The sequence below is a fragment of the Otolemur garnettii genome, unplaced genomic scaffold (assembly GCF_000181295.1).
Source record: "Otolemur garnettii isolate 467f Iridium unplaced genomic scaffold, OtoGar3 scaffold00043, whole genome shotgun sequence".
Lineage (NCBI taxonomy): Eukaryota > Metazoa > Chordata > Mammalia > Primates > Galagidae > Otolemur > Otolemur garnettii.
Genome location: NW_003852438.1, coordinates 6638017 through 6658915, shown reverse-complemented (window position 1 = coordinate 6658915; position 20899 = coordinate 6638017). Strand labels below are relative to the sequence as shown.

The 20899-nt window shown below is 46.6% G+C and overlaps 2 protein-coding genes across 6 annotated transcripts; both read left to right on the top strand.

Moving 5' to 3' along the window:
• The first annotated feature begins 1181 nt into the window (after window positions 1-1181).
• Window positions 1182-7102, top strand: KRT5 (keratin 5). Of its 5 annotated transcripts, XM_023513572.1 has the most exons (11): window positions 1554-1779; window positions 1840-2120; window positions 2701-2915; window positions 3681-3741; window positions 3865-3960; window positions 4091-4255; window positions 4627-4752; window positions 4954-5174; window positions 5942-5976; window positions 6449-6514; window positions 6554-6756. In XM_023513572.1, exons 1-11 carry the CDS (start codon window positions 1554-1556, stop codon window positions 6754-6756), a joined length of 1695 nt encoding a protein of 564 aa, XP_023369340.1. The 5 variants fall into 5 exon arrangements, with proteins under 5 accessions (XP_003790458.1, XP_012660970.1, XP_012660969.1 ...); XM_012805516.1 differs by having other exon boundaries at window positions 1465-1722; window positions 1822-2120; window positions 6449-7100; XM_012805515.1 differs by having other exon boundaries at window positions 1465-1758; window positions 1822-2120; window positions 6449-7100.
• A 12083-nt stretch (window positions 7103-19185) lies between these two features.
• On the top strand, window positions 19186-20755 carry LOC111725544 (keratin, type II cytoskeletal 6A-like). The gene is made up of 2 exons (XM_023513644.1): window positions 19186-19725; window positions 20537-20755. Exons 1-2 carry the CDS (start codon window positions 19186-19188, stop codon window positions 20753-20755), a joined length of 759 nt encoding a protein of 252 aa, XP_023369412.1.
• The last annotated feature ends 144 nt before the right edge of the window (window positions 20756-20899 follow it).

Genomic DNA, 20899 nt, shown 5'->3' with positions numbered 1-20899 from the left:
TTTGAACCTGCTCCACCACCTCTCATCCCAGCCTGCACAGTGCCCTGCCCAGGTCCTACTTCTGTCTGCGGGAGGCACATAGGTGGGCCCAAACAGCTCTGCTGCCAAAGAGATGGGGTGTGGTTTAGGACACCCCACCAGAACCCCCTTTTCTCCCCTGGTGCCACAACCCCCCCCCAGACAAGTTTGCAGAAGGGATCTCACGGGGTCCTCCCTATAGCAGCTTCTAGATTGTTAGGCTTGCTGCCTGGGCCCATGAATCTGCTCCATCTAGTCTTTCTGGCAGGACAGTCTGTAGCCTTAGAATTCCATTTTCCATTCCCTTGGCCCTGAAGGAGACTGGGCTGGAGCGTACAGAAGGCATAACAATTCCGCTGCTTGGAACGGGGTAGTTCTCCGTTATAACAGGCCGGCAGGCTCCCGACATGTCCTTGACGAGATTAGAAGCTCCTGCAGGTATGTGTTTGCGGCGGCCTCCGGCCTGTATCAACAGATTCAATGACTCATTTCTTCCCCAGTGGAATAACCAAGAGCTTGCCGAAACACACCTAGGGGCTGGCGCTGCAGAGCAGCGCCCAAGAGAGACATGACTGCCTGCTGAGTCCCAGGGCTTTCTTTAAGGGAACGTTTGGGATCTCTGGGTTTGCTAAGTCCCCCACAGGGTCCTGCTCAGGCCAAAGATCAAGGAGAAGGTCAAAGGGCTCAGCCAATGCTGGGTGAGGAGGAGCTTTGGAAGGTCAGGCCTGGCTCAAAGAGAGGAAAGTGGTGCATAGCAGGGGCCAAGGGCTGCCCACATTCTCTGTTTCTGGAGTTTGAGGCTGGTGGGGGGGAGCCTATCTGTTCTGACCCTTGTAGGCAAACCCTCCCACAGTGGACTCTGAGATAGCTGTTCTCCCCCAAGAAAGAAACTGTGCAGAGAAGGACAAAGCTACTTTTCCTTCTGGCACATACCCAAGAAATAAAGCCATGGATTGCCTTTTCAAGAGGTGAGATCCCTGCAGCAACCTGCCCAGAAAGGTGTAAGAGCAGCTCACGGCCAGGTGGTGGACAGCTCTGCCCTGCTGACAGATAGCTCCCTTCAGTGGAAGGACAGATGCTCCATGTGTGCTGGGGTGGCTGTTGCCCCTGGTCCTATAAGTCTCTCTAGGACAGTGGCCATGGCCCATGCCCCTCACTTCCTGGCATCCTCCTTAGGCTGTTCCCAGCCCCCAAGGTGAAGAGAGGCTTGTCTCCAACTTGCTGCCAGGAGACCAGCGCTGGAAGGCAAGGTTATTTCTAACTGAGCACAGCCTGCCAGGAAGAAAGCATTTGCGCCCCGCACCACGGTGCAGGTGTGACAGGTGAGCTCACAGCTGCCCCCCAGGCATGCCCAGCCCACTTAATCATTCACAGCTCGCAGCCCTCCCGCCCAGCCCAGCTCTGAAAGGAATAAAAAGGGGGCATTGCTGCTCCGAGTAGCAGAGCCACCTTTCGCATCCTGCCGTGCTCTGTTCTCTCCAGCGCCTCCCAAACCACTAGTGCCAGTTCTTTTGCTCCAGCAGGAACAAGCCACCATGTCTCGTCAGTCAAGTGTGTCCTACCGGAGTGGGGGCGCCCGCTCCTTCAGCGCTGCCTCTGCCATCACCCCGTCCGTCTCTCGCACCAGTTTTACCTCTGTGTCCCGGTCTGGGGGTGGCGGTGGTGGCTTCGGCAGGCTCAGCCTTGCGGGCGCTGGTGGAGCAAGCGGCTATGGCAGCCGGAGTCTCTATAACCTGGGGGGCTCCAAGAGGATCTCCATTAGTTCCAGCGGCGGCAGCTTCAGGAACCGATTTGGTGCCGGAGGTGGCTATGGCTTTGGAGGTGGAGCCGGGAGTGGATTTGGTTTTGGCGGTGGAGCTGGCAGTGGCTTTGGGCTCGGTGGTGGAGCTGGCTTTGGAGGTGGCTTTGGTGGCCCTGGCGGGGGCTTCGGTGGCCCTGGCTTCCCCGTCTGCCCCCCGGGAGGCATCCAAGAAGTCACAGTCAACCAGAGTCTCCTGACTCCCCTCAACCTGCAAATCGACCCCTCCATCCAGCGGGTCAGGACCGAGGAGCGTGAGCAGATCAAGACCCTCAACAACAAGTTCGCCTCCTTCATCGACAAGGTGAGAACCAACCTTTTGTAAAAAATAAACAAAGAAAAAAAATCACTGTGAGACTAGAATAAATGCCAACGAGAGAGAGGAGAGGGGAGATTTTTCGCTTTGTGAAAATACCTTCTTAGTTTGCAGTTACATGTTTCCATTTGTTTCTGTGTCTTGGATTTGTGGGCACTTTCTTAATTAGACTGGCAGCTCAGAAGGGAGAGTCATTTCTTCCTGGTCAGAGGCTGTCCCACAAGGGCTCTTTGGCCACTGTTGGGCAGAGAGACGAATCCTGTGCCTGGTGTAGTGGGGCTGATGGCACGGGAAGGTGGCAGCCTGAGTGCCTCTGCAGCCACCAGCCCGCAGGGCCACACTCCAGACAGCTGTTCCTAACATTGTGTGTGCCTTAGATAAGTTCCTGTACCCTCTAGAAAAGCGAGGTTGGGCATCTCACTCTGGACAGCCCATCCCTGGCCCCAGGGCCAGGTGCTGCACATGGCCATGGTTTAGGGGACAGCACGAGATGGGAGGCCCATTAGTGAGTTGACCGTTGAAACATGAAATCCAACTTTCTTCACCTTCAAACTCTGCTCCCCTCCAGGTGCGGTTCCTAGAGCAGCAGAACAAGGTCCTGGACACCAAGTGGGCCCTGCTGCAGGAGCAGGGCACCAAGACCGTGAGGCAGAACCTGGACCCTCTGTTCGAGCAGTACATCAACAATCTCAGGAGGCAGCTGGACAGCATCGTTGGGGAGAGAGGCCGCCTGGACTCGGAACTGAGGAACATGCAGGACCTGGTGGAGGACTTCAAGAACAAGTGAGTTGGGGAAGTGGGGTGCAGACAGGGCTGGGTGACAACTTCTTGGCACCAGATGAGTGTCATGACCAGAACGCATCTTCTGCTTATGCCTTCCCTTTGAGCTAGAAGCATATGCCTTCTGTGGACACCTGCAATACTAAAACAAGAGCAGAAACAGCCACAATGAAACACAGGTCCACGTGTAGAAAGTTCCAGCCTCTCTGCAGGGCACTTAGCCAATAGCCAGAGCAGCAGGCACAGCACCCTTGGCACTGCCTTGTGAAATGTGGCATCATGTGATTCTTGCTCCTGGGGGATTTCCTCCCCAATAAACTCAAAGTACATAGCACGGGCCTTTGGATGAAAAGCGGGAACTGATGGCATAACCCAGCTTGGTGGCTCAAGCAATTTCTTTTGCTGCTAGTTTTTGTTTTGTTTCTTTTTTTAAAAAAAAGCTATAAAAATTGAGAAAGAAGTAAGGAAATTTATTAGATATGAAGTTGGAGAGAAAAAATACCACTTTTCTATAGGAATCTTCTTGAAGCTACTGGATTATAGCCATAATAGAATGATTATCTGGCAGGCAGTTACAGAGAAAGCAGTAACCTGATGGATAAAGACCTCGGCCAGGGGCTTATGCTGCCACTGTCCTCTCCCTCTCTGTCTAGGAGATGTGAGGGGCCCCCTCCTCACTAAAAGCAGGCTTACAGTGGGCTGTACAATAAAGACCCCTCACCCATCCCTCATCCCCTGATGAGTGCTTCCCTTCCCTTTCACCCTCAGGTATGAAGATGAAATCAACAAGCGCACCACTGCCGAGAATGAGTTTGTGATGCTTAAGAAGGTGGGTATGGGTAGGAGAGAACTTGTAGCCTGTAGTCATGCTCTCCTAAGAGCGGTGGCCACTCATGGCAAGGTGGAAGAGTGTGTGTGTATGTGCTGACCACCCCCCACCCCATCTCCCCAGGACGTGGACGCTGCCTACATGAACAAGGTGGAGCTGGAGGCCAAGGTCGACGCACTGATGGATGAGATCAACTTCATGAAGATGTTCTTTGATGCGGTAAGAAACCCATCTAAAATTTTTAAGTAGGTGGTTTTCTCAAGTTGACATACCACAGTATGGAGAAGATGTGAGTGAACTGATGTTGAATAACACAGAATCGGATGACTGACTTCCAATCTCCCTGCAGGAGCTGTCCCAGATGCAAACGCATGTCTCTGACACATCCGTGGTCCTCTCCATGGACAACAACCGCAACCTGGACCTGGACAGCATCATTGCTGAGGTCAAGGCCCAGTACGAGGAGATCGCCAACCGCAGCCGGACTGAGGCTGAGTCCTGGTACCAGACCAAGGTGGGAGCTCTGGTGGACATTTCCTAAGTTAGGGGATGGACACATGTCTAGGATTCTAGGCCATGGTGGTGCTGAGGATGGGGCTCCTGAAGCCTGCTAAGGCCTGTTGGGATGAGTTCTGGGAACAGCCCTGTATATATTAAAAAAACCCCAGAGCCTGAAAAAGAGCCTTGCTTAGAATCTCACACCACTATCTCTAGGAGAGCAAAGCACTAGACTGTTCCATCTTGGAAGAGCCTACCTAAATCAATCCAGACCTTAGATATTTACACCCCTTTCCACCACTTGGCAGCTAAACTGGCCACAAACTTTGGGAAAGTGCTTTTTATCCTTGTGAAAACAGAACCTTTTCTCTCTTCTGGTGGCATCAGTACGAGGAGCTGCAGCAGACAGCTGGCCGGCATGGTGATGACCTCCGCAACACCAAGCACGAGATCTCTGAGATGAACCGCATGATCCAGAGACTGAGATCTGAGATTGACAATGTCAAGAAGCAGGTAGGCAAGGTTGACAGGCAGTAAGAGAGGGGTGTGAGCTCTGAAAGGAGGACCCGTGGTGACCAGGAAAGATGCACTGGCTTCTCTCTGGGGCTCTGGAAACTTTGGTTTCCTGACCTGGCATCTCAGATAGAGATACACCAGGCTCTGCTCAGCTACTGGTGTCCACTGTCCTTACTCTTCGCTCCTTTCCCTCCGTAGTGCGCCAACCTGCAGAACGCCATTGCTGACGCTGAGCAGCGTGGGGAGCTGGCCCTCAAGGATGCCAGGAATAAGCTGGCTGAGCTGGAGGATGCCCTGCAGAAGGCCAAGCAGGACATGGCACGGCTGCTACGTGAATACCAGGAGCTCATGAACACCAAGCTGGCCCTGGATGTGGAGATCGCCACCTACCGCAAGCTGCTGGAGGGCGAGGAGTGCAGGTGGGTGGGCAGCAGGAGCCCAGCACAGCCTCTCATTAGATAAAGCAAAGCTTCTCTAGGGCAGGGTGCACAACACACACACAAGTGATTGCTGTCTGGGGCGTGGTAATGACACATCATCAATCTGATCTCAAACTGACACATGGGTGCATGCATGTGTCCACTCATGTGTCCCTCTTCTGGCCTTTTGCTCCCCTAATGGTCTCAGGCCCTGTCTCTGCTCCAAAAACCTAAGCAACTCAACAAATGTGTCCCAAACATCACCCCATTCTGTTTTTGTTCCTGTTCTTTTTTCAACCTCAATATCCATGCCATCCATCGCCACCCTTGCCCTCCCCATTCTTCAAGTACCTCTTCCCTCAGGAACTCCCCGCTGAGTTCGACTCGCCTGCCTCAAGCTACTCCATTTTCGTCAATCCTCTGACACTGCTCATTGCCCACTTTCTGTCTGAGGGATTTCTATCCATGCCAAGTTCCCTCACAGAGTGTAAAGTCCGACGAAAACTGCTCTAGACATTTTCATATCTCCTACGAGATCTCACGCATGCCTTCCACACACTGGGTGGAGGAGGATGGGAATTATCATCTTCCTTTGACTACTTGTTCCTCTGTCAGTCTCTCTTCATTGGAAGATCCTTCCGGAAAGCTCTCTCTTCCTTTGATTTAAGCAGTCTCTGGGGGGGGGGGCATACAGACTCCCGGCTTATATAATGGCTCTGAGCCTGACTATGGGAGTTATAATTTAATTTTAATTTTTCGTCTTTCAGACTGAGTGGAGAAGGAGTTGGACCAGTCAACATCTGTAAGTAACTTGCAACAGACATTAGCAGTGGCCATAATGGGGTCTGTTCAGTGCCAACTCAGAATCCTGCTGTTTCTAGATACCAGACACACCCTCCCGGTGTGTGGTTATTTAACATCCTTAGTGAGAAGCAGGTGCTGGAGGGGAGGGACACAGATTGGGACAGGAAGCACTGTCCCAATGGCTCCTGTCTTATCCCTTGGATAAGACAATGTGGCTGGGCATCCTACACATCTTGGACTCACCTGCCTCGCCCTTCCCCTCCCCAGGCCCTAGCACTATGCCTTGTCCCTTATGTTCACCAACATTTTTAGGGACCTTCACTAAATAACTTAGCTCTTCTGGAGCATGTTTGCTGTTCTGTAAAGCAGGCCAGGTATAGTGCTCTGACACCAGCAGGAGCTTGTAAGTTGGCCACGTGGGATCAACCTGACACAGCATTCTCACCGAGTTCTCCCTCTTTTCTCTGCAGCTGTCGTCACAAGCAATGTCTCCTCTGGCTACGGTGGTGGCAGCGGCTTTGGCGGTGGTTTAGGCGGTGGTTTTGGTGGCGGCCTCGGTGGAGGTCTCGGTGGAGGTCTCGGTGGAGGAAGTGGCGGTGGAAGCTACTACTCCAGCAGCAGTGGGGGCGTCGGTGGAGGGCTCAGTGTAGGGGGCTCTGGGTTCAGTGCGGGCAGTGGCCGAAGCCTGGGGGTGGGCTTTGGCAGTGGCGGGGGCAGCAGCTCCAGCGTCAAGTTTGTCTCCACCACTTCCTCCTCCCGGAGGAGCGTCAGGAACTAAGAACCTGCTGCAAGACACTGCCTCCCAAGTGCAGCCACCAGCCTGTGGACACTGCCTCTTCTAGACAGTTGTCCCAGCCAAGTTTTCCCTTTTTCTGGAGAGTAGTCTAGACCAAATCTATTGCAGAGACACATTCTTTGATTCCTGGAAGGGTCCAATTCCCAGTCTCTGATTTTCTGCTTCAAATGAGCCTTTAGGTCCCCACAGCATGGTCCTCAATGACGCAAGAATTCAAAGTTTTTCTAGTATCTAAACCATCAAAACAGAATTCCCATCCCAATCCCAAATTTTGTTCTGGTTCTAACTTCCTCCAGAGTGTGTTCAATAAAATGCTTTTATAATATAAGCTGTTGTGCAGAATTGTTTTTTCTAGGTAACAGCCAGCCTAGAGACCCCATGAGGGTTGATGTACAGCTCTATTATAGTACTCCACGAGAGCCCAGATTTGATTGGTTCCTTTGACAATTCGCAGGGAAGAGAAAGTGGCTATCAGATTCTCTGCAAGGCTTGAAAGGAGCTGTTTTGATTAAGCTCTGTAGTGAAGGAGCTTCTGGAGGACACTAGTGGGAGTGTCCATTGTGCCACACTTGGGATGGATTTTAGAACTTTGTTTTGAAGGGGGGGGGGCATTCAGATGGGCTGATTAGTAGGTAAATGAGCTTATGTAAAATTTGTAAATGAAGCGTATGTTTCCTTCAGCACCCAACATTTCTAAAACATGTTGGGTCTATTCTAACATTGTAAGTGCTGAAAGGATTAGTTATTATTTCTTAACAATGTCAAGGATGGTTGACCAAATAATTTTAGGGAGTTAGCTCAGGTGGCAGGGCCTTGCACTGTGTGTAGGGCAATGGTGGCCCTCTTTTTGTGAGCATTGGTATGTCCCAAATGAGTGTGTCAAATCAAGCTCTTTGGAGGATTCATCACTGTAAATCGTATCTGTGGTCTGAGAGAAAGTCAGGTGCATTTAAGAGCTAGTCTGCAAAGACTATGTCCAGTGGCAGCTCTGTTACAGTACTCCACGAGAGTCCAGGAAAGGTATATTGTGTCCCTTTGGAGGTGAAGCAGGCTGTGATGGAGAGGCTGTCGAAATGGGCCCTCAATAGAACATTATTGGCCAAATCCATAGGAAGAGGGTACTATGTATTTACGTAGTTGCTGATTGAATAAGTCAGTAATTCCAATGATATTGGGCATGGGGCCTTGATGGATATGACCAAGGACTTAAGGTTGTGGCAATCCACTGTGAGGCACTCTCCATTCTTCCCAAGTTTAAAAATAGTCCAACCTAGGTTGCTGAATTGAGAGACAATAGATGTAATGACCCCTTCTCTAAACAATCCTGTTTAATGGGTTCCACTCCTTCAAGGTTTTGCTTTAATTTACATTGGGCATGCTAACGATTTTAAAGGGGCCGGGGAGGCCTATGGGGACCCATTTTGTCAAGCTGCTTTGTAAGTACCAAGGACTTAATTTTAATCTATTATTTATTGAATCAGATTGTCCATTGCCCACTGTGATATATGTTAGTAGATGCTACAATCATGAAGAATTTAGGCAAGTCAGTAGTTTTGATAACTAGGGTGAGGTATACCTGTTTGTTCTCTATTTTGTGTTTAGTAACTTCTCTAATAATACAGGGGAAACTTGTTTAAAGCAGTGGGATTCCCAGGCCTAAGTGGAATTTGAGCTGCAACATGGATTAAGGTCATGAAGATTTGGCAATTATAGATGTGAAAGTAAGTTCAGAATCTATATGGTAGGGGCACAATGCAAATCTGTACACTTTTAAATCTTTTTGTTATACAAATTACTTTAGTAAATTGTGGATTTCCAATTGCACTAGATTTTGAACTTCTTTTTCAGTTTTTTATTTTCTCCTTGTTTTCTAGCTCTCTCTCTTTCCCTCTGAATATACTTTGGCAGGAGAGGAATTCTGTCTACCTTGCTCATATTAACAAATTTCTTTCTCCAGAGAGCCTCATATCAGTATCATTAGAGTTAAGGAGCTTCCTCACGGAGATAGTTGAATTAACAACCCCTTGAGGGTATCATTTGTGTTTTCCCCCTATATCCTGGGGGATGAGGATCTTTTTAGGTAACAGCAGGAGCAGCAGCCAAGATGTTTTAAAGGATCCTAGCAAGTCATCTGCTTTTATGAGTGTGGCCTCAGCAAGCCGCATAGTAAATGCTATTCCTTCACATGAGTGATCACCTGATGGGACTACATATTGCATGGATTATCAATCTTTTTCCTGAGCACTCCATAGGATGAGGGCCAGCACCTACTTAAGACATACAACCAAAAGTCTTAGGGCAAGAGTCACTCCCTTGAGCTTAGAATCAGTCCTGGTTTGTGTTGGAATCATGAAATACAATTCAATATGAGACATACAGATAGGTCTGAGCTGAGACACATCATCCAGGGCCACTTTTCCATAGTTCTGTCCTCAAATACGAATTATTAAAACTTCTGACTTGGGTCAGTTAAACCTACTATATAAAGAGGCTCAGTAAAACTCAGAAAATGCAGCACTAAGCAACACAGCTCAAAGTGAAATTTTCCAGCAGGCAGCAATACAACTCAAAGAGCCCACTAGCTCGCACTCAGCAGTTCAAAGAGCATGCTCACAATGAAACAGCAGAGCCAGATTGTAAGCCAGAGCAAGAAAAGAAAGATACCAGTGGTAGTGGTCATCACCCAGACATGCAGCAAACTCACAGTGCTAATTGCTGTGCCCACCCAAAATTTGGTGTAGCTATGGAGACTGATGACATCACACACACACACATATACCCCTACAGAATATGAATAAATATACTTCTCAAATGATAAGGTTTTCTAAGGAAAGCAGGACAGGGTTCTCAAGCAGATCCAAAAGTAGAGGCAAGAGCAGGTTTTTTAATGGCATATGGGTTGGGGTGGGGCTTGCATGTGGTTTGCAATTCCTACCAGTGCCAAAGGAAGGAACACCTGAATTTTCTCATCAGTTTTTCTAGATATGAACAAAAGAGGAGAGAGAGGAATGGAGCTTAAGATCTGTCAGAAGTCAAGCATTATTATAGGAAGGATGGTTTCATATTAAAAAAATTAATCATATAACACACCCCATTAACAGAATAAAAGGAGAGAAATCAAATGTTCTTTAAAAACAGCAAATATACTTAATAGCAAGAGATTGAAACTTTGCCATTGAGCAGGAGAGAGGTAAGGGTAATTATTACCACTACAATTATACTGGCAATTATAGCCAATGCAATAAAGTAACACAAAGAAATAAACATCATAAGATTAGAAAGAAAGCAACTAAACTGTCACAATTCATATGTGACATGATTGTGTATATAGACAATCAAAAGAACTAAAGTCTATTAGAAGTAAAAGCAAATTTATCACACTCACCAGACAACTAATACCACTACTATACAAAACTCAATTATATACTTACAGACTAGAAAGCAATACTTAGAAAATAAAGTTTAAAAGACATCCTTTGTAGTAGCATCAGAGACATCTAATACCTAGAAATAAACATAACCAAAGATATACAAGATCTATACAAAGAAAACTATAAAATCTTATTGAAAATACCTAAGAGGACCTAATAAATGGATGTATATGTCATCTGCATGGATTGGAAAACTTAACATTGTAAATATGCCAATTTCCCCCCAAATGAACTATGGATTCAATGCAATTTCAATAAAATTTCAGCAGATGTTTTATAGAAATTAATAAATCTATGTAACTTACCAGGTTGAGCATATGAATACTGTTCAGTAACAAACTACTGAAAAAAATAAAGCGAATTGCTTAATTAGAGGGTGAAATAAATAAATAAATAAATAAATCTATCATAAAATAGATATGTAGATTCTACATATCTAAAATTTGTATGAAACGTTATGGTTTGAAGGTGTTTCTTTAAAATTCATGTGTTGACAATGTGATAGTGATAAGAGATGAGGCCTTTAAGAAGTGATTAGGCTGTAAGAGCTCTACCCTTGAGAATGGGATTAAGGCCCTTATAAGAGAGGCTTCACACAGGGTTCAATTTTAGGTTGCTTGTTCATTCTTCTGCCACATGAGGATACAACATTCCTTCTCTCAAGAGGAATTTATCCATCTCCACAGAACTAAGCTGTCAGTGTCTTGATCTTAGACTTACCAGCCCCCAGAACTGTGAGAAATAAATTTTAGTTCTTTCCAAACTACCCAGTCTCAGCTATTCTATTATAGCAGCACAAAATGCACTAAGATAGAAAATGAATAGTATTTAAAATAGTCACAACAAACATAAAAAATAACAAAGTTGGAAGACATAGTTCCAGATATTGAAATTTATTATAAAATCATAGTAATTAAGAGAGTATGGTACTAGGGAAATGGTCGACAGATGGACCAACAAAGTTGTATATGAAATCTGGAAACAAACCACATATTGATTAACTTGATTTATAGCAAAGGTCCCATTGCAATAAAGTAGGGAAAGAATGGTGTGAGGTCAACTGGCTATTTACATGGGAAAAATCATATTATGAGTCCTACTTTACACCATAGACAAAAATCAATTTCACTTATATTATTGTACTATATGTGAAAGATAAAACAATAATGTTTTTAGATGATTTTTTAGGTAAGCATTTCTTGAATCTTTTTAATTGTATTAACTTTTTCTTATTTTGAAAGGGTTTATTTTTTTATTTCAGAATATTATAGGAGTTCAAATAATTTGGTTACATGAATTGCTTTTGCACTGTTTGAGTCAAATTTATAAGTATGCCCATCGTCTGGAGAGTGTGCATTGTACCCATTAGGTATGAATTACCCTTCCTGTCCTGCCCCCTCCCTCCTACTTGCTTTCCTTTGAGTTTTACAACCAATATGCCAGTGGATGCTGAGCGATTAGTTCCAATTCAATATCAAGTATTTATGGTATTTGTTTTTCCATTCTTGTGATACTTCACTTAGAAGAATGATCTCCAGTTGTGTATGGCTGAGTAGTCCTCCATGGTGATAGATCACATTTTATTAATCCACTCATGTGCTGATGGGCACATGGGTTAATTCCACATCTTTGCAATCGTGAATTGCACTGCAATAAACATTTGAGTGCATATGTCTTTTTGATAAAAATGACTGTTTTTCTTTTTGGTAAATGACCAATAGTAGGATTGCTGGATCAAATGCAGCTTTATTTTTAGTTCTTTGAGAAACCTCCATATGACTTTCCAAAAAGGTTATACTAGTTTGCAATTCCCTCAACAGGTGATAAGAGTTCCCTTTTATCCACATACCCACCAGCATCTGTTGTTTGGGGATTTTTTTTTTTAAATAAAAGCCATTCTATTTGGAATTAAGTGATATCTCCTTGTGGTTCTAATTTTCATTTCTCTGATAATTAGAGACATTGAGCATTTTTCATATTTTCTTGGCCTTAGTCTTCTTTTGAAAAGTTCATGTATTTTGCCCATTTTTGTGGGTTTTAAAATTTCTTCCTTACTGATTTGCTTGAGTTCTTAATAGATTCTGATTATCAGCACTTTATCAGATAGCTTGAAAATATTTTCTCCCATTCCAGAGGTTCCCTCGTTATCTCTCATAAACATAGATGCAACCCCCTCCACAAGTATTAGCAAATCCCATTGAATAATGCATAAAAAGAATGACACACCATGACCAAGTGGGGTTTATTCCAGGTATGTAAGGCTAGTTCAATATTTGAAGATCAATTAATATGATCCATCACATCAACAAACTAATAAAATTATACAATTATGTCAATAGATACAGAAAAAGAATTTCACAGAATTGAACACCAACCATAATAAAAAATTACAGAGTAGAGGGAAATGTCCTCAACTTGATAGAGAACAGGTACACAAAGCTTATAGCTAACATATGTAATAGTGTGGACCTAGAAGCTTCCTCACTAAGATGAGGAACAAGGCAAGGATATCCCTTCTCATCACTCTTCAAATCAACTAGAAGTTCTGGTTAATGCAATATGACATGATAAGGAAATAAAATGTACACAAATTGGATGGGAACAAGTAAAACTTTGATCACATGACACAATTGTCTATGTTGAAAAAAGATTCAAGAAAAAAACTCATGAAACTAACAAGTGATTATAGCAAGGTTGCATGATACAAGGTTAATATACAAAAGATAATCCCTTGCCTGCATACCAGCAATAAACAATTAGAATGTGAAATTAAAAATATGATACTATTTACATTAGCAACTCCACAAAATAAAACAGTTGGTATAAATATAACATAATATGTGAAAATCTACATAAGGAAAACTAAAAAACTCTAATGAAAGAAATCAAAGAAAAACTAAATAAATGGAGAAATAGTCCACATTCATGCATAAGAAAACTCAGCATTGACAAGATGTCACTTCTTCCCAACTTGATCTGTAGATTCAATATAATCCCAATCACAACTTCAGAAAGTTATTTTGTTTACATCAACAAACAGATTCCAAAATTGTATAAAGAAGCATAAAATGCCCACTGCAATATTAAAGGAGAACAAAATCAGAGGATGGAAAAAACCTGACTTTAAGACTTACTGTGAATCTACAGTAATCAAGATAGTGTTGTATTGGCAAAAGAATAGACAAATAGATCAGTAGAACATAACAGAAAGCCCAGAATTAGACCCACACAAATATAGTTAACTGGTTCTTGACAAAGGAGCAAAGGCAATACAATGGAGCAAAGATAATCTTTTCAAGAAATGGCACTGAACAACTGAATATTTACATGCTAAAAAATATGTGAACACAAACTCTTCACAAAAATCAACTCAAGGCTCGGCGCCTATAGCTCAACTGGCTAAGGCGCCAGCCACGTACACCTAAGGTGGCGGGTTCGAATCCCCAGCCTGGACCTGCCAAACAACAATGACGGCTGCAACCAAAAAATAGCCGGGCGTTGTGGCGGGGGCCTGTGGTCCCAGCTACTTGGGAGGCGGAGACAGGAGACTCACTTGAGCCCAGGAGTTGGAGGTTGCTGTGAGCTGTAATGCCACGGCACTCTACCCAGGGGGACAGCTTGAGGCTCGGTCTCAAAAAACAAACAAACAAAAAAAAAACAAAAATCAACTCAAAATTGATCATACCTATAACTATAAAATGCAAAACTATGAAATTCCTAGAAGGTAATACAGGAGAAAACCTAGATGATACAGTTTGACAGTTTCCTACAAACTACACAGACTCTTACCACAAGATCCACTGATTGCATTCCTTGGTATTTACTCTTATTACATGATCCAGCAATTATATTCCGTGGTATTTACTCAAATGAGTTGAGAACTTACACACATACAGAAGCTTGCATGTGCATATTTATAGTAGGTTTACTCCGAACTGCCAAAACTTGGCAGCAACTGAGATGTCCTTCGGTAGACAAATCAATAAACAATCTGTGACATGTCCAGAAAATGAAATATTATTCACCACTTAAAAAAATAAGCTATCCAGCCATGAAAAGATACAGAGGAACCTTGCATGCATATCACTAAGTGAAAGAAACTAATGTGAACTCTACATACTGTATGATTCCAACTGTATCACATTCTGGAAATTAAAACTAAGGAGACAGGAAAAAGATCAGCAGTTGCCAGAGGTTAGGGGAGAGGATGGGATGAATGAGCAGAGTGCCCGGGATATTTAATGCAAGGAAATATACTGTGTGATACTACAATGGTGGGTACCTGTTATACATTTTTTCAAGACCCATAGAATTTACAACACCAAAAGTGAACTCTAATGTAAACCATGGACTTTGAGTCCTGTTCTTGCCAAGGACTTCAGCCACATGACAGGAGAACCCTGGCACCTTCACCTCAAATGTGCCTTCACAAGATACACATTGCTCCTCGCCGGTGTCCCCACACTGGCCAGAAAAACTGAGGCTGTCTCCTTCTCCCAAATGTGCCTTTGAGTGCCCAGCCCAATTGCACACTGTCGGTGACTTGAACATCTGAGCACACCTATGTCCCCCACATGTGCTTAGGCAGGGTGAGTAAAAAAACTGAACGCTTTCAAAGTCGATTGCCCGGTGACTAAGTTTTACATGAATATGTACTGAAATCAGTTTACAAGAGAACAATCATAGTCACTTCTGTAATTGTTCAAACAGTCATATGTGTCCCCTGAAGTACAGGACATGCCAACCCCCTTTGTCATGTTCTACTTATCCTGGTTGAAGGGGCAGCCACAGTGTCCCCTCCTTAAGTCAGCAAGGAAGAGGTTCTTGACTTATCCCCACCGGATTTGTGACCCCAGTTCCAGAGGCAGATCAGTGCTTGGGAGCAGTTCAGCACTGTGGAAAACGCTCTTTCAGCACCCTCCCCCCATCCTGCCCATGGGTGTGAGGTCAAGCCCCATGTGCAGGAAAATGGAGCTGCCAGAGACTTCCTGATGCTGCGGGGAGGGTCACTCAGGGGCCGTGTCTGAATACAAAACACTGTCATCGGGTTCTCTGTAAAAAAGGTGTGAACTGTGTGTGAAAATTGAGAAATAGAAGGGGAGCGTCACAGTTAAGTGAATATTACATGTTCACAGTCTGGAACGTTGTACTCTCCCCTCGTCGAGCCTTGGTGCCGCTGTCTGCTCATGTTTCTCATTCAGTGGTTGCTTCCTGGGGAAGGACTGGGTCTTCGGGATTCCCTCTGAGCAGCGTGGCGCTGCACTGCGGCTGGCAGGGTTAGGCATTCAGCCTTAAGCTTCTGATGATGATGACAGCAGCCTGGCTCTCATTCCTGCCATCCGCTCCACCCAGGGAGGCAGAAAAATGAGGCAAATCCTGGTGAGGCAGACTTTCCGTGAGCTCAGGCCGCAGGGGCTCCAAGCTGGGAACAATTCTGAAGCACAGGTTAACTCCTGAGCCGGGAACAAAGGCAACCTATGCTCCCAACCACACGCAACTCCGGACTGAAGGAAGGTGCCTGGCAGAGAGGGAGGCGGGGCTCTGCAGCCTGCTGGGGAGGAGGCCACTGTCATCCTAGTTACTCACAGCTTGTATCAGTCTCTCTCACATAGTTGCCTAAACTAACACCCTTTGTTCCAATCTTATTATGAAGGTCAGACCTTTCCCACCTGGCTGCTCTGAGAAAACACGATTCCCCTGGGCTCCACCATGAGACATGAGCCCACTGTTTCATCTGGAAAAGCCAATTCTCTGAACGCTTCCCTCCCCTGGGCACTAAAGCACAGGGCAGAGGAGAGGGGGCCAGCTGGACTTTGGGAAAGGGAAGAAGCAGGGTTCAGCCAGGATGCAGTCTGAAGGTGGGCTGGGAAACACCCTGTAAAGGGCATAGAAAATCCGGGCAAAGGAACCAAGTACAAACTTGACCCTTTACATGTAGTGGGGCTGGGATGAAATGGAATCAGAAACAGATCTGCCAGGGGAGTGGGGATCTCTCCTCTCCAGCACCCTCTCCACTGTCTCCTTGTCTGAGATCCCCTCATCACCTCTCTAGAGTCTTCCCATGAACCTCACTCTATCAAGTCATTGGAATTTGTCCCCAGAGCATTCCCTGCAGGTGGTGAAGGAGAGTAAAGCTCTTTACATATGTATATATACATATATATGTATTTACACATATTTCATATACATATGCATATGTGTGTGTATGAATGTCTAATAAATACTTATGTCAGGAAATTAAACATGATACTTCATGCTACTTGTACTGTCTGGTGCACAAATCAAGCCTGGGATTGGATAAAATGCTGAAATTTAACCATCTTCTCATAGGCTAAATGGTTGAATCTGAGGTCTTTGCTCTGGTCAAATTACATCTTTCATTCCAGGATGAGTTTACCCCCATGATGAAAAAGATATACAATCAGCACTAAAAGAGGAATTGACACAGTTCCCTGTGCTGGTGGATGGCAGCCTGTCCCTGTGTGCACAGCCCCCCAGAGGACAGCCTGAGACCAAGCAGAGAGTGAGTGGGGAAGCCTGGCCCTAGAGGAGGGAGAGCAGCCTGCCCTGCCGGCCTCCTGCCAAGGACTCCCAGCCGCTCAGGCAGCAGGTGGCATTCCCCAGAGGTGGGGCTCCGTCTGCCCTATGCTGCTGTTGGGAGGAGTGCCAGCAAGCCTGCAAACTGCTCTTCTGCCTCCCGGCTGTATACAGCTCAGGACCAGGAGAAAACTTCACACATAGCTTCCTAGGTCCTTGCTAAGGTGGCACAAGCGGAATGCTGGTTTCATTTCTCCCACTGTCCTCCCGGTGGCCCACTCCCGTCACATGCCCATATACTGTACCTGTGTTCCAGTTTTTGAAGCTTTTCACGGGTCCCTAAATACCAAACATCTTCATATTTCCCTATCAGAAGGACACTTGCTCATCTTCATTGAAACCTTATGTGCCGACACAGTGCTAGGACCTTCACCTTGTCTCATTTGAGTCTCACGGCAACCGTCTGGAGTTAGTGCTGTTTTCACCCACAGATTACAGGTGTAAAAACAAAGCACAAAGGGATTAAGTATTTTCATAAGGACACCCAGGAGCTTGGTCATGAGTCTGAGCACCCTGCCCCCAGAGGCCATGCTCTTAACTAGGGTTTGGCAAACATTTTCTTTAAAGGGACAAGAGGGACGGTTTAGGCTTTACAGGTCACATGGTCTTTGCCCCAGACTGCACAACCCTGCTGTTGTAGTGTGAAAGCAGCCATAGGCATTGGACATCGACAGTGACACGATACACTGGGCAAGTGCTCGTTGCTCCCACCTGACTTGTCAACCCTTCTTCCCCATCTTGGCATCATCCATGCCAAGCCTAAGCCCTCTGTCCCGGGACAGCAAAGTGGATCAGAGCACATGCCACGAGAAGGAACACTTCTTTCCCAGAACTGGGTGGCAGCACATTCTTGGTCAAACATTGTGCAACCAGGGTGAAGGGAGGGGAGCTTCTTCCGTTGTCTTGAGAAGGTGCCTCTTTCCTGCCAGACGCTGAGTTAGCAACTCCTTTAGATGGGGAACACCCAGCCCTCTTGAATGCTTTGTCCCCCCAAATGTTGGAGTGCTTTTAAAACAGTAACAGGAGCTTGCCTCAGGCTCATCTCAATGTCAGGGCTAGTCTTTGCCCCCATGGTTGCTCATGTAACCACATGTTCTCGTAGAATAACATAACTCCGATCGCTCCAGTTCTCCGTGTACACAGTACTTAAGGCAGGACTGGAAAATATGAACCTCCTTCTCCTGTAAACACACTGCTGTCATGGGAGAGCCTTCCCTCTCTCTGAAAACGGGTATAGGGACTTGGTGTTTCAAGCACTGAAATGAAAAATAAAAGGTAGGGATTCTCTTGTGACATCATCACGCTTTAAGGGCACATTTTCATGACTCATTGCTTCTATATGCCCCTCAACTTCCCATGTCCCAGTGAACTGTCTGCTTCTCAATTCTTAAGAAATGTTCCAGAATCTGTGAGAAGAAAATTCAGTGAATGGCTTAATGATTTTTGTCCTACTCATTCTGCATTCTTTAAATTAAGCCCCTACATAAAGGTTCCAAAATATCAGGGAGAAAGGTGTCTATGAATTTGCTGGATAGGCAGATTAACATGAGAATCACCTCTAAGGCAAAGTGAACACTTGAGGTGGGGAGGTGCCAGCATAGAAACTCCTTAAGAAGTCAGGTGTCTGGGCAGAGGCCCTTGGCAATGTCTTCTCCTGTTCCCTCAGTAAAATGTCAAATAGTCAGCTTATCACAGAGGACACAAGACTGATTATTGTTCAGGTTGAAAGCTCAACCCTTTTGTCCCTATTACCTTACAAAGAACAGTTTTACCCCTATAGCAGACCCATTCCCATGCCTGAGCCACTGGGCAGGACAGTGAGGATCCCCAGAGAACAGGTTGCAACGTGGTGAGAAGACACAGCAGGCCACTTCTTGCTCAGACCAGAGGGCAAATGCCTATACGCCCTCAGGGAGGCGCCCACTCAGATGGGAAGGGTGGTGTCTGAGGAGCAGAAAGCCTGTGTGGGAAGGGGGCACACAGGGAGTGCCTGATGAAGCAGAGGGAAGGGACAATTATCACAGATCAGCTCCTTTGCTCCTTTGTTTGAGGACATGACTAACTCATGACTTCAGTGAATTTATATCCAGGTCTATTGTGGTAGGATCAAGTCAAGGCTGGAAGGCAAGAGAATTTCTCCATGACTAAAGGAATCCAAAAGCACTCTTAATATATCATACCTTTCTAGAAACTGTGGGTGATCTCACTGTGTGTGTAAAGCCCAGCCCCTCCCAATCTGCAAGCTCACCTTCCAGCACTGGGCCCAGCCCTTGCTCACCGGGTATATATACACTGCTGCCCCGAGCCCAGCTCACTCACCTGCTCCTCTCACCCCAGCCTCCAGCCTCTCACGCTCTCTTCAGCCTTTCCGTCTTCTGCAACCATGACCAGCAAATCCACCGTGAAGAGCTACAGCAGCAGCCACCGTGGCTTCAGCTCAGGCTCAGCCAGGGTCCCCGGGGTCTCGCGCTGTGGCTTCAGCAGCGTCTCTGTGTCCCGCTCCCGGGGCAGTGGCGGCCTGGGTGGAGTGTGCGGAGGAGCTGGCTTCGGCAGCCGCAGCCTCTACAACCTGGGGGGCTCCAAGAGGATCTCCATCGGAGGGGGCAGCTGTGCCGTCGGAGGTGGCTATGGCAGCAGAGTCGGAGGCGGCTATGGCTTTGGAGGTGGAGCCGGGAGCGGATTCGGTTTCGGCGGTGGAGCTGGCGCTGGCTTTGGGCTCGGTGGTGGAGCTGGCTTTGGTGGTGGCTATGGGGGTTCTGGCTTCCCCGTGTGCCCCCCCGGAGGCATCCAAGAAGTCACGGTCAACCAGAGTCTCCTCACCCCTCTGAACCTGCAAATCGACCCCTCCATCCAGCGGGTCAGGACCGAGGAGCGTGAGCAGATCAAGACCCTCAACAACAAGTTCGCCTCCTTCATCGACAAGGTGAGACCTTGATAGGAAGAACAGCAAACTTCTCCCTGGGGGAGACATAGGAAGGGGACGAGGGGCTCAGCCTAGCTCTCCACAGGGAGGCCAGATGGCCCTAGTTGACCACAGGCAGCAGGTGATGACCTTGCCAACTTACCCGAACTAGGGACTCTTCACAACCATGAAGGAGATGAGCGATGGCATGACTTAATTTTGCTCCAAAGTGTATTGGAGAGGAAAAAAAATAAACATGACGACAGTATACAGGCTGGTAAATTGCACTTCTGGGGTCTGGGCAAGAGGGACAGAAAACTCTACAGGGAAAGAAAAATACTCTACATAGGTCAAGACAGGAAGCCTTAGAAATATTTACAAAATGCATAAATGGCAATTTACTCCAGAAACAGACAAGGACCACAAATGAAAATGCTTTAGAGGTGACACGCGCATTCAAGGGGAAGTGGGACTGGGTCTGACCATTAGGCCACATGCAACATGCCCCTCACTGAGGTCCTAGCAGTGAGGAAAGCTCTACCGTGTAGTTTAAAACTAGACTTGTGATTGTGCTGGGCAAAAGGAGAAGGAATGTGGCAAGTCACAGGTGTGCTCACTAACGTAGACGGGGAGAAGGACTCGGGCCGGGGAAGGATTTCTGCGGTTAGACCTGTGTGGCGAAAGGGGGAGAGGTTTTGGGAGCAGAGCCTCTGTACACGAACCTAGTAGCCCAGTACCTCGGGGCACCCCAGACCAGCCAGCACAGCTGAGAACGCTGACGCTTCTTCCTTCCATCCTTGTCTGGCAAATGACCATCTTCCCTCCCCTCCAGGTGCGGTTCCTAGAGCAGCAGAACAAGGTCCTGGACACCAAGTGGACCCTGCTGCAGGAGCAGGGCACCAAGACCGTGAGGCAGAACCTGGACCCTCTGTTCGAGCAGTACATCAACAACCTCAGGAGGCAGCTGGACAGCATCGTTGGGGAGAGAGGCCGCCTGGACTCGGAGCTCCGGGGCATGCAGGACATGGTGGAGGACTTCAAGAACAAGTGAGTCAAAGAGCAGACACGCACTCAGCTGTCTGAAGCACACACGTGGGGTGGCCAGGTCCAGAGGTAGGCATGATTCCTAGCAAAACAGGACCATGCAAATGAGAGTCTCAAGTCATTGCCTAGGAGCAACTGTAAGAATAAAAGA